The sequence below is a fragment of the Mobula birostris genome, chromosome 7 (genome assembly GCF_030028105.1).
Source record: "Mobula birostris isolate sMobBir1 chromosome 7, sMobBir1.hap1, whole genome shotgun sequence".
In the NCBI taxonomy this organism is placed as follows: Eukaryota; Metazoa; Chordata; class Chondrichthyes; order Myliobatiformes; family Myliobatidae; genus Mobula; species Mobula birostris.
The window spans coordinates 5,559,589-5,573,354 of NC_092376.1; the positions used below are offsets into that span (position 1 = coordinate 5,559,589).

The 13,766-nt window shown below is 45.7% G+C and overlaps 1 protein-coding gene across 3 annotated transcripts in view; it reads left to right on the forward strand.

Moving 5' to 3' along the window:
- Positions 1 to 1,177: 1,177 nt before the first annotated feature.
- Positions 1,178 to 13,766, forward strand: part of LOC140199980 (cGMP-dependent 3',5'-cyclic phosphodiesterase) — a 343,544-nt gene continuing 330,955 nt past the window's right edge. For 2 of the 3 annotated variants that reach the window (XM_072262539.1, XM_072262536.1), the window contains exon 1: positions 1,180 to 1,346. Coding sequence is in view for 2 of the 3 variants with exons in the window: in XM_072262536.1 (XP_072118637.1) it covers positions 1,282 to 1,346 (65 nt within the window). In the remaining variant the exon portion in view is untranslated. Of the gene's footprint in view, positions 1,347 to 13,766 lie in introns of all 3 variants that reach the window. The other variant, XM_072262534.1, reaches the window with a different exon arrangement.

The following is a 13,766-nucleotide window of genomic DNA, read 5'->3' on the forward strand; positions in this document are numbered from 1 at the left end:
CACCACAGCAAACCTGCCTACATGCCTTTATGAGAAGCGGGTTATTAGCATAGAGTGAGAGAGAAAGGGCCCTGTTACGGACTTCCTAAGACTGCCAGTGTCACATGCACACAAACGCGTAGAAAAACCACATGCACACATACAGTTAAAACACATGTGCAGACATGCTCAGAGACGTGTGTGTGTGGCAGTTTATACACATGTATATGCACATACAACATACACAGTACATACATGCACTTTTATACCTTTGAGTGTGTCAACACATTAAATACCGTTGTACCACACACACACCGCTTCTTCTTCATCTTTCTTTGGTTGTCCATCGAAATCCGATGACAACGTTCACTCCTCTAACGGTGAGATCTTTGATGACTATACAGTCTTATCCTGGACCCACAAGCTCTATTGCAGGTGGGACATGTATTTGTAGTAGTGGTGGTGGTAGGTGGCAACCATGGCTGCATTTCTCCTGGCTCTCTTCTGCAGACCAGAACACACACACACACACACACACACACACAGGAGTTAGATTCTTGATTAGTCAGGGTGTCAAAGGTTACAGGGTGAAGGCAGGAAAATGTGGCTGAGAGGGCTAATAAATCAGCCATGATGGAATGGCAGAGCAGACTCGATGGGCTGAATGGCCTCATTCTGCTCCTATATCTTATAGTCTTATGCACACAGACATACAGACACGCACACACTCATACAAACACATGCACACAGACACACACACTTGCAGATACACAGACGCACACACACTCACACAGATACACGTATACATACTCACACACACAGATACACATATACATACTCACACACACACTCACACACAGATACACATATACATACTCACACACACACACACACACGTATACATACACACACACACTTGTACAGATACACGTATACATACACACACACACACTTGCAGATACCCACAGACGCACACACTCACACACAGATACGCGTATACACACACACACACACACACACACACACACACACACACACGCCATCCTGTGTGATCTTGCTGATCGGAGTGGAGTCTCTGAGGCGGCGTCAGATATATTGATTGTTCCGTGATCCGGACTGCCCAGCTTGTGGGGGGCGGGGGGGTGGGGGGACGTGTCTTCCATCGCTCACCAGCCAGGAGCAGAGCAGCCTCTAACCCTGCCTGTCCCTTTCCCTCGCCGTGCATCGGGAAAGGACTGTGCCTCCCGGTAAGGTTCACACCCGCGGAGCCGCAGGAAGCATGGTGCTCCCCATCGCAAGGAGATGGGGCAGGTAATGCGACACGCCAGCCTGTGCCGAGATTCTCAGATCCACTTTCTGCAGAGCTGGTAAGGATTTCTTGAACCTCTCTCTCCAGCCATGTTAACAATGCAGCCGAGTGGTTTAAAATAGAACGAGCTGATTACAAAAAAAAACATACCCGAAATCAATCCTGCGGCTCCCTTTCCCTCGTCTCTTTATTTAATCCGGACAAACTTCTGATTTGCCCACAGATTAAATATCAGTTGTCCCGACCTCTGAATGGGCTTGATAGGATCAGAGGAGATTTTCGCTCCTTTGTAGCGCAATTCCTCTCGACCCATAGCTCTCTTTAATTACTTGAAGGAGAGCCTCATCCGATCTGCCAGTGAACAGGACACGGTATCACCGTTCCTGCAAGATGTATCCCTGCCTGTCGAGGCTCCGATCGCACCATGGGATCTCCGTGAGCTGGGAACGGCTCCGATGGAAGAGGTTACACTGGAGCGCTGTCACTCACAGACGCTGTACTGTATGAATAAGAAGCGTGAATAAGCTGTTGTGAAATTCTTTTGTTTTGGGAATATTGATTTTATTTTCTGCATTGGAGATCTATTTGTTAAACAGGACAGGCAGAATTTAATCTTCTATACTCAACCTTCACAGAATGTCAGAGCAGAGACTTGGGGGTTAGAGGCAGAGAAGGGCCTCCCCTGATCTGACCCAAATCCCACACCCAAGGGAGGACAGTATGGATTGGATGCACCGTGACGTTCCCTCCACAATGTCCCATCACACTCCCAGGGTCAGACACAGAATGAAGTTACCTCTACACTGAACCATCACACACTCCTGGGGTCAGACACAGAATGAAACTCCCTCTGCACTGTCCCATCACACACTCCCAGGGTCAGACACAGAATGAAACTCCCTCTACACTGTCCCATCACACACTCCCAGGGTCAGACACAGAGTGAAACTCCCTCTACACCATCCCATCACACACTCCTGGGGTCAGATACAGAGTGAAACTCCCTCTACACCATCCCATCACACACTCCTGGGGTCAGATACAGAGTGAAACTCCCTCTGCACTGTCCCATCACACACTCCCAGGGTCAGATACAGAGTGAAACTCCCTCTACACTGTCTCATCACACACTCCCAGGGTCTGACACAGAATGAAGCTCCCTCTACACTGAACCATCACACACTCCTGGGGTCAGATACAGAGTGAAGCTCCCTCTACACTGTCCCATCACACACACTCCTGGGGTCAGACACAGAGTGAAGCTCCCTCTACACTGTCCCATCACACATTCCTGGGGTCAGACACAGAGTGAAGTTACCTCTACACCATAAAAACAATCGATTCTTCAGATGCTGGAAATCCAGGGCAGCAGACACAAAATGCTGGAGGAACTCAACAGCCCCCTTCTCTCTTTTTCCATTCCCAGTTCTGGTTCCCCTCTCACCCCTTCTCTTCTCACCTGCACATCACCTCCTTCTGGTTCCCATCTTCCTTCTCTTTCTCCCGTGGTCCACTGTCCTCTCCTATCAGATTCTCTCTTCTTCAGCCCTTTAGCTCTTCCACCATCACCTCCATAAAACCATAATATATAGGAGCGGAATTAGGCCATTTGGCCTATCAAGTCTGCTCTGCCATTTCATCATGGCTGATCAATTTTTCGTCAGCCTCAGTTTCCTGTTTTCCCTCCGTTTCCCTTCATGTCCTGACCAATCACGAATCTACCAACCGCTGCCTTACATATACGTAAAGACTTGGACTCCCAGCTACCTGTGGCAATGAATTCCACAGATTCACCATTCCCTTGTTAAAGAAATTCTTCATCTCCATTTTAAAAGGACACCCCTCTATTCTGAGGCTGTGTCCTCTGGTCTTAGACTCTTCCACCATAGGAAACATCCTCTCCACATCCACCCTATCAAGGCCTTTCACCCTTCGATAGGTTTCAATGAGGTCACCCCTCATTCTTCTGAGTTCAAGAAATACAGGCCTAGGGCCATCAAAAGCTCTTCAGATGACAATCCATTTAATCCTGGAATCATTCTCATAAATCTCCTTTGAACTCTGTCCAATTTCAGCACATCCTTTCTAAGATGAGGAGCACAAAACTGCTCACAATACTCCAAGTGAGGCCTCACCAGTGTTTTATAAAGTTTCAACATTACATCCTTGCTTTTATTTTCTAATCCTCTTGAAATGAATGTTAACATCGCATTTGCCTTCCTCACCACAGACTCAACCTGCAAATTAACTTTAGGGAATCCTGCACAAGGACTCCCAAATCCTAGCTTCCTGCTTCTTACTTCATTCCCCCTGTCCCACCCACCCATCTTTCTGCTCACCTGGATTCACCGATCACTTGACAGCTTGTACTCCTCCTCTTCCCCCCTCCTTCTTATTCTGGCACTTCCCCCCTTCCTTTCCAATCCTGATGAAGGGTCTCAACCCGAAACGTCGACCGTTTATTCCTGCAAATACCCTCCAGCATTTTGTGTGTGTTGCTCTGGATTTCCAGCATTTGCGGAATCGCTTGTGTTTCTGATGATAAAGTGTTGCCCTTCACGTTCACGGTCAAAGGATCAGTCCCACTCCCGTACCCTGGGGTAAAGACTATGACTATTCACCTTATCTATGCCCTTTGTGATATTATAAACCTCCATAAGGTCACCCCTCAGTTTCATACACTCCAGCCTAACTAACTTTTACCTTATAACTCAAGTCCCCCTGTCCCAGTAACGCCTTCATAAACATCTCCAGAGGACACAGCCTCAGGATAGAGGGGCATCCACTTAGAACAGAAATGAGGAAATGTTTCTTTAGCCAGACGGTGGTGAATCTAGAGTTCATTGTCACAGACAGCTGTGCAGGCCAATTTAAGGCAAGGGTTGATAGGTTCTTGATTAGACAGGGCACCAAAGGTTACAGGGAGAGCGCAGGTGAATGGGGTTGAGAAGAATAATAAATCAGCCACGATGGAACGGCAGAGCAGACTTAAATGGGTAGAATGACCTAATTCTACTCCAATATTTTATGGTCTTTGTGGTGTAACCTTTTCTGCACGCTCTCCAGTTCAATGGCATCCTTCCTAATGTTCAGGGTGACCAGAAATGTACACAGTATACCAAATGTTTTCAACTACCTCTTCAAAGGGCAGTGCCTCAGGAAGGTGGCATCCACCATGAAGGCCTCTCACCACTCAGGACATGCTTTCTATCATCAGTAAGGAAGTATAGGAGCCTGTAGACCTTGTCTCAATTTTTAGGAACAGCTTCTTCCCTTCTGAACAGTCCATGAATATTAGCTCATTATTTTGATCATTATTTGCACTACTTATTTTTTATGTATTGCATTGTACTGCTGCCGCAAAACAACAAACTCCATGACATGGAGGCCCTCTGTTGGTCAGGGTCGAAAATGGATGTCTGTGTGATACACAAGCCTGAGCAGTACGATATGGAGAGCAAGCTGCTGCCCATGTAGCCGGCTGCCCTCTCCAAGCATCTGGTGAACCCAAAAGAACAGCACAGACTGCTACAGTTGGTTGGTAGCAGCAGCGTCACAGGAGTTGCCAGTCAACATTGAACTCGATGTAGTACTGCCTTAGGGACTCCAGCTGTGGACTTATCCCTTGGGCTTTACTCCTGACACCTTCCCTATAAGTGGGTATAACCGCAAGGCAGTGGATGTTTGAGATCAGAGTTTTCCTTCTCCTAGATGAGTTGCCAACCCTGGCTGACGAGCTCAGTGTGCCCGCAGCGACTGGTTTGAAGGCACCAGTAATCTGCTTTTGCCCCTTCTCCTGTCAGTAGAAACAGTTCCAGCAGGCTTAGTAACTGAGCCACATGTGAAGGGCAGGAGCTGGACTTGGTTGTCAGAGGCTATTTGAGATGTATGCCACAGGGAACATTTAATAGGTAATGGGGAAATTATCCCCATTACCACTCCTGGCTAAAACAATTTTAAAGAACATCTGTCAGTGATAATAAACCCGAGGCTGGATTGTTCTGAATTCTGAAACATGGCCGTAACAATGAATTTTACAACTGCCACTGGAAGAGGTAGAAGAAATCCAAGGAAAATCGCAAGCCTTTGAGAACCTCAGAATGTCCATGTTGTCCACCCAGTGGGGCAGGCTGAGGTGATGGTGACAGGACTGTCTCAGCAAGGCTGCTGGGCCTTGTGCCCTTATTGTGATGTCACTCTGTCGTCTGTATTCTGTACAGAGGGCAAACAACCAGTGGAGGACAGTTTTGCCTGCTATGGCCAGGTAGGGCCTGATATTTCTCTTTCCTATCCTGCCCAGTGTTCAAAGCCAGTGGTTCAGTCCCCGGACCCAGAGCCTGAGACATGGTTCATCACGAGGGGTTCGGATCAGCTTTGTGAATGGACCCTCCCCCTCAGGTTGGATCCAAACCGCACCAAATGAACGAGAAGCCATCTCTCCCTGTTGTTTTAGAGATACCGATTCAGATTCAGATACTCTGCCACCACCGAGGTGTCGTCACTAGGACAACCAACTGTTTACTGTTTATTTCTGCTGTTCACTACAAGCATTTTGAATTATATTTTATTCACTTATTTGTAGTAATATTTTGTTTTATGTCATATATGCTTTGGGGGGCACTATTAGACCATAAGACAAAGGAGCAGAAGTCGGCCATTCAGCCCATTGAGACTGCTCTGCCATTTTATCATGAGCTGATCCATTCTCCCATTGAGTCCCACTCCCCCGCCTTCTCACCATAACCTTTGATGCCCTGGCTACTCAGATATCTATCAATCTCTGCCTTAAATACATTCAATGACTTGGCCTCCACTGCCGCCCGTGGCAACAAATTCCATAGATTCACCATCTTCTGGCTAAAAAAATTTCTTCGCATCTCTGTTCTGAATGGGCGCCCTTCAATCCTTAAGTCATGCCCTCTTATACTAGACTCCCCCATCATGGGAAACAACTTTGCCACATCCACTCTGTCCATGCCTTTCAACATTCAAAATATTTCTATGAGGTCCCCCCTCATTCTTCTAAACTCCACGGAATACAGTCCAAGAGCGGTCAAACATTCCTCATATGTTAACCCTCTCATTCCCGAATCATTCTAGTGAATCTTCTCTGTACCCTCTCCAACATCAGCACATCCTTTCTTAAATAAGGAGACGAAAACTGCCCACAGTACTCCAAGTGAGGTCTTACCAGTGCCTTATAGAGCCTCAACATCACATCCCTGCTCCTATACTCTACTCCTCTAGAAATGAATTCCAACATTGCATTCGCCTTCTTCACCACCGACTCAGCCTGGAGGTTAACCTTAAGGGTATCCTGCACCAGGACTCCCAAGTCCCGTTGCATTTCAGAACTTTGAATTCTCTCTCCATTTAAATAATAGTCTGCCTGTTTATTTCTTCTGCCAAAGTGCATAACCATACACTTTCCAACATTGTATTTCATTTGCCACTTCTTTGCCCATTCTTCCAATCTATCCAAGTCTCTCTGCAGACTCTCCGTTTCCTCAGCACTACCGGGCCCTCCACCAATCTTCGTATCGTCAGCAAACTTAGCCAGAAAGCCATCTATTCCATAATCCAAATCATTGATGTACAACGTAAAAAGAAGCGGCCCCAACACGGACCCCTGTGAAACACCACTGGTAACCGGCAGCCAACCGGAACAGGATCCCTTTATTGTGGTCTGGAGGAACATTGTTCAGTTTGGTTGTATATATGTACAGTCAGATGACAGTAAACTTGAACGATCATGAGATTCAGATCCAGATTCAAATTTAGATTCTGATTCAGATTCATGTTTTTTTTTATTATTTGTCTTGGCTTTCATTAGTCAGGGGAGTGAGCTCGAGAACTGCGAATTAATGTTGCATATCCGTAAAGCTCTAGTTAGATCACACTTGAGGTATCGTGTTCAGTTCTAGCCTACTCATTACAGGAAGGACGTGGAAGCTTTAAGAGAGGGTGTCGGGGAGATTTACCAGATGCTGTCTGGATTAGAAAGAATGGTTTATGAGGATAGGTTGAGTGAGCTAAAGCTTTTCTCTTTGGAGTGAAGGAGGATGAGAGGTGACTTGATAGAGGTGTACAAGATGATAAGAGGCATAGATGGAGTAATCCCAGAGACTTTTTTTCCAGGGCACCAGAGGACCAGTATAGGGGGGATATCAGAGGTAAGTTTTTTTTTTTTTTTTTTTTTACACGAAGAGTGGAAAGTGTCTGAATGTGCTGCCAGGGGTGGTGGTCGTGGCTGATATAAAAGGGGCATTTAAAAGAATCTTATGTAGGCACATGGATGTAAGAAAAAGTGAAGTGTCATGGGCTGTGTAGGAGGCGTACATTTATATCGGCCAGAGGGCCTCTAGTGTGCTTCCATGTTCCATGTTGTGTGTTCCATGTTCTTCATCTGTGTTCCATGTTTTTGTTTGATGTTCCATGTTCTCTTGTCATATACACCAGGTTTCAGTGAAGCTCCATGCCCGTTGGAGTGCACAAAGTAAGCAATAGAGGGTGCAATTTGAAGGTGATTGGAAGAGTGTAAGGGGGGGGGGATGTTGGGGGTAGGTTTCTTTTTTACACAGAGAGTGGTGGGAATGTAGAACATACTGTCAAGGGTGGCGATGGAGGCAGATAAGAGACTCTTAGACAGGCACATGAATGATACAAAAATGGAGGGTTACACATGGGGGAGAAATGTAGAGTGATCTAGGAGTAGGTTTAAAAGGTCATCACAACTTCAGAGGATCCCCAGTCATTTTTGGTCTCTGGACATTCCCACTCGCAACTTGGTGCGGGAGGGGGAGAAGGGGAGCAGGGTGCAGGATGGAGTGAGACCTTGAGGCCATAAGACCGAGCAGAATGAGGCCATTTGGCCCATCGATTCTGCTCCGCCATTCCATCATGGCTGATTTATTATCCCTCTCAACCTCATTCTCCTGCCTTCTCCCTGTAACCTTTGATGCCCTGACTAATTAAGAACGCATCAACCTTTGCTTTAAATATACCCAATGACTTCGCCTCCACAGCCACCCGTGATAGTGAATTCCACAGATGCACTAAAATAAATTCCTCCTTATCTCTGTTCTAAATGGTCATCCCTTAATTCTGAGGTTGTGTCCTCTCACCCTAGATTCCAAAGGACCATAAGACCATAAGATATAGGAGCATTCAGCCATCGAGTCTGCTCCGCCATTCAATCATGGGCTAATCCAATTCTTCCAGTCATCCCCACTCCCCTGCCTTCTTCCCATACCCTTTATCGCCCTGGCTAATCAAGAACCCATCTATCTCTGCTTTAAATACATCTCCACAGCCACTTGTGACAACAAATTCCACAGATTTACCACCCTCTGACTAAAGTAATTTCTCCACACCTCTGTTCTAAATGGACATCCTTCAATCCTGAAGTCGTGCCCTCTTGTCCTAGAATCCCCTACTATGGGAAGTAACTTTGCCATACCTAATCAGTTCAGGCCTTTTAACATTTGGAATGTTTCTATGAGAAACCCCCTTATTCTTCTGAACTCCAGGGAATACAGCCCAAGAGCTGCCAGACGTTCCTCATACGGTAACCCTTTCATTCCTGGAATCATTCTCCTGAATCTTCTCTGAACCCTTTCCAATGTCAGTATATCCTTTCTAAAATAAGGAGCCCAAAACTGCACACAATACTCCAAATGTGGTCTCATGAATGCCTTATAGAGCTTCAACATCATATCCCTGCTCTTATATTCTATACCTCTAGAAATTCGCCTTCTGCACCACTGACTCAAACTGAAGGTTAACCTTTAGGGTATCCTGCACAAAGACTCCCAAGTCCCTTTGCATCTCTACATTTTGAATTCTCTCAATTAAATAAAGCCCGCCCATTTATTTCTTCCACCAAAGTGCATGACCGTACACTTTCCAACATTGTATTCATTTGCCACTTCTTTACCCATTCCCCTAAACTATCTAAGTCTCTGAACAGGCTCTCTGTTTCCTCAACACTATCTGCTCCTCCACCTATCTTTGTATCATTAGCAAATTTAGCCATAAATCTATTAATACCGTAGTCCAAATCATTACATACATCGTAAAAAGCAGCGGTCCCAACACCGATCCCTGTGGAACTCACTGGTAACCGGCAGCCAGCCAGAATAAGATCCATTTATTCCCACTCTTTGTTTTCTGCCGACCAGCCAATGCTCCACCTGCTAGTAACTTCCCTGTAATTCCATGGGCTCTTATCTTGCTAAGCAGCCTCATATGCGGCACCTTGCCAAAGGCCTTCTGAAAATCCAAGTACACCACATCCACTGCATCTCCCTTGTCTACTCTGCTTGCAATTTCCTCAAAGAATTGCAGTAGGTTTGTCGGGCAGGATTTTCCTTTCAGGAAACCTTGCTGGTTTACGCCTATCTTGTCATGTGCCTCCAGGTATTCCATAATCTCATCCCTAACAATCGATTCCAACAACTTCCCAACCACTGATGTCAGGCTAACAGGGCTATTGTTTCCTTTCTGCTGCCTCCCACCCTTCTTAAATAGCAGAGTAACAATTGCAGTGTTCTAGTTGGTCAGCACTGGAATGCAATCCAATTTGTCTTCTACCGAGTGAATACTAGAGGGCAGCACTGACTGGAGTGCCAGCCCCCAACCCAGCATGGATTCAAGTTCCAAACAAGAGGAAATCTGCAGATGCTGGAAATCCAAGCAACACACATAAAATGCTAGAGGAACTCAGCAGGCCAGGCAGCTTCTACGGAAAAAAGTACAGTGGATGTTTCGGGCTGAGACCCTTTAGCAGGACGCTCAAACACTCTCGCACACTGGCTTTGGCCTCTCCTTCCCTAAGCAGCTGCAATAGGTGACCCCATGACATGAGTGCCTGGTCCGTGCAACAACTGAGGCCACACAGCTCCCCGCCATCGGTCCCACCACTGAACCAGTGAACTAGATTTGCAGTATTCTGCATTACCAATGCCCAATGGGTCTTGCAATCACAAGAAAAACAGTGGGGCACAAATGACTAGAGTGGTAGAAACAGCATATTTACCTTCTTTGCTTGGGGTGTTGAGTATGAACGATGGGAGGTCATGTTGCTGTTGTTGAAACTTTGGTTTGGCCACACATGCAAAGTTCTGGTCACCCCATTACAAGAAGGACTTGGAGGCTTTGGAGAGGCTGCAGAAGAAGTTTGTCAGGATGCTGCCTGGATTAGAGGGCATGAGCCACGAGGAGGTTGGAAGAACTTAAATTGGCTCCCAAACTGGGGTCCATGGACCCCTTTGATCCATGGCATAAAAATGGCTGGGAAACCCCTGGTTTAATGGGATGTCAGAAGAACTTTTGTTTTGCAGAGTGTGGCTACTGTATGGAACATATAGCCAGGTGGAGTGGTGGAAGTGGATACATTAGGGGCAATTAGAGACTCTTAGGTAGGCACATGGATGAAAGAGAAATGGAGGAAGGGAAGGGTTAGACTGATCTTAGAGCAGATTAAAAGTTTGGTAGAACATCGAGGGCTAAAAGAGCCTGTACTGTTCTGTAATGTTTTTTGTTCCATGTTCCATCTGGTGTGTGTAGATTCTCCCATAAGATGAGACACTCTTCCTGCATCCAGCTGCCAAGACCCCTCAGGGTCTGACAAGTTTCAACCAATCTCCAACTCAGCTTTTCAGAACCAGAATCAAGTTTAATATCACTGGCATATGTCATGAAATCTGTTGTTTTGGGGCAGCAGTACAGTGCAATACTTAAAAATGAAAAACTATAAATTACAATAATACTGTAAATATCTATACAAAATATGAAGTAAATAAGTAGCACAAAAAGAGAGCAAAAAAAAAACGAAGAAAAGAAATAGTGAGGTAGTGTCCATGGGTTCATTGTCCATTCAGAAATCTGATGGCAAAAGGAAAGAAACTGCTCCTGAAACATTGAGTGTGTGTCACAACAACCTCTCACTCAACGTCAGCAAGACCAAGCTGGTGATTATGGAGCTCAGGAGGAGGAAACCAGGGGTCCATTATCCAGTCCTCATCGGGGGATCAGAGGTGGAGACGGTCAGCCATTTTAAATTCCTCGGTGTTACCATTTCAGAGGATCTGTCCTGGGACCAGCATGCAAGTACCATTACGAAGAAAGCACGGCAGCACCTCTAATTCCTTAGATGTTTGTGAAGATTCAGCATGACATCTAAAACACTGACAGATTTCAATAGATCTGTGGTGGAGAGTACTGTGTGTTGACTGGTTGCATCACGGCCTGGTATGGAAACACCAATGGTTTGAACAGAAAATCTACAAAAAGTAGCGAATACAGCCCAGTCCATCACGGGTAAAGCCCTCCCAACCATTGAGCACATCTACACAGAGTGTTGTTGTAGGAAAGCAGCATCCATCATCAGGGACCCCCACCACCCAGGTCATGCTCTCTTCTCGTTGCCGCCATCAGGAAGGAGGTACACCAGCCTCAGGAACAGTATTACACCTCAACCATCAGGCTCTTGAACCAAAGGGGGTAGCTTCACTCAACTTCACTCGTCTTATCATTGAACTGTTCCCCCCAACCTACGGACTCACTTTCAAGGACTCTTCATCTCATGTTCATGATATTTATTGCTTACTTATTTATTAATATTATTTTTTTTCTTTTGTACTTGCACAGTTGGTTGCCTTTTGCACATTGGTCGTTTGTCTGTCCTGTTGGGTGTGGTCTTTTCATTGATTTTATTGTGTTCCTTGGATTTACTGTGTATGTCCTCAAGAAAATGAACTCAGGGTTGTATACGGTGGCGTATATGTATTTTGATAATAAATTTACTTTGAACTTTGAACTTCGGGTTTCTGTACCTCCTCCTTGATAGCAGCATTGAGAAGAGGGCACGTCCTGGGTGAGGAAGGTGCTTAATAGTGATACCTCCGTCCGTGTCCACGATAGAACTGGCTGTGTTCGCAAATTCCTGCAGCTTTTTCCGATCCTGTGCAGTGGCCCCTCCATACCAGATGGTGATGCAATGAGTCCGAACGCTGTCCACCGTACATCTGTAGAAATCTGCGGGAGTCTTTGGTGACATATCAAATCTCCTCAAACTCCTATTGAAATATAGCCGCTGTGGCGGCTGCTTTGTAGTAGTATCAATATGTTGGATATCTCCATGGAAACAATGCCGATTGTGGTTGTACTACTCGCCGGATTCCATGTAGGAAACGCGGCTGCAGCTCGGGGCATTTAAGGAAACGGGGTTTTCGACCCCCAATTCCAACTATCTTGCTGGCAAATGTACAACCTCTGGTAAATAAAATCGATGATCTCAGAGCTAGGGTGCTGTATCAGAGAGACATTACGACCACTTGTGTACTTTGTTTCACGGAATCCTGGTTAACCCTTTCCATACCGGACACAGCGATTCAGTTTGACGGGTTTACAGGACCAGAAGAAGCTACAAGAGTTGTAAAATTAGTCAGCTGCATCTTGGGTACTGGCCCCTGTAGTGTCCAAGACATCTTCAAGAAACAGTGCCTCAGAAAGGCAACGTCCATTATTAAGGACCTCATCACTCAGGACATGCCCTCGTCTGATTGTTACCATCAGGAAGGAGGTACAGAAGCCTGAAGGCACACACTCAGCCATTCAGGAACAGCTTCTTCTCCTCTGCCATCCGATTCCTAAATGGACATTGAACCTTTGAACATTACCTCACTTTTTAAAAAGTATATATATTTGTTTTTACACTATTTTAATCTATTCAATATACATATGAATACTTACTGTAACTGATTTACTTATTTATCTTTTTCTTTCTATATTATGTATTGCATTGTACTGCTGCTGCTAAGTTAATGAATTTCATGACACATGCTGGTGATAATAAACTTGGTTCTGATTCCACTTATTCTGGACTCTTTCCACGAGTACCTTTGAACTACCTTTGGAGACGGTGAAGAAGGCTTTTGGCACGTTGGCCTTCATTCGTCAGGGCATTGAATAGAGGAGAGGATAATGACATCATCATTATGCGCCCTGTCATATGACGTGGGTGATCATGGTCTTTGACCATGATTGTTCTTGCCAAATTTTTCTACAGAAGTGGTTTGCCATTGCCTTCTTCTGGGCAGAGTCTTTACAAGATGGGTGACCCAAGCCATTACCAATACTCTTCAGAGATTTTCTGCCTGGCATCAGTGGTTGCATAACCAGGACTTGTGATATGCACCGGCTGCTCATACAACCATCCACCACCTGTTCCCATGGCTTCACATGACCCTGATTTGGGCCCAAGGATGATCTGCAGAGGGAAGGAGCACCTTACACCTCCTTTGGTGGAGACGTAGTGTGATCTGGAGCGAGCTGCAAGAGGATGTGATTGAGGCTGATACTATAACTTGGACGAGAAAGATTAGCTTTATTTGTCACATGTACATTGAAACATAGAGTGAAATGTGTCATCATTTGTGATGTCTTGGGCACAGCGTGCAAGTGTCATCTGGCTTCT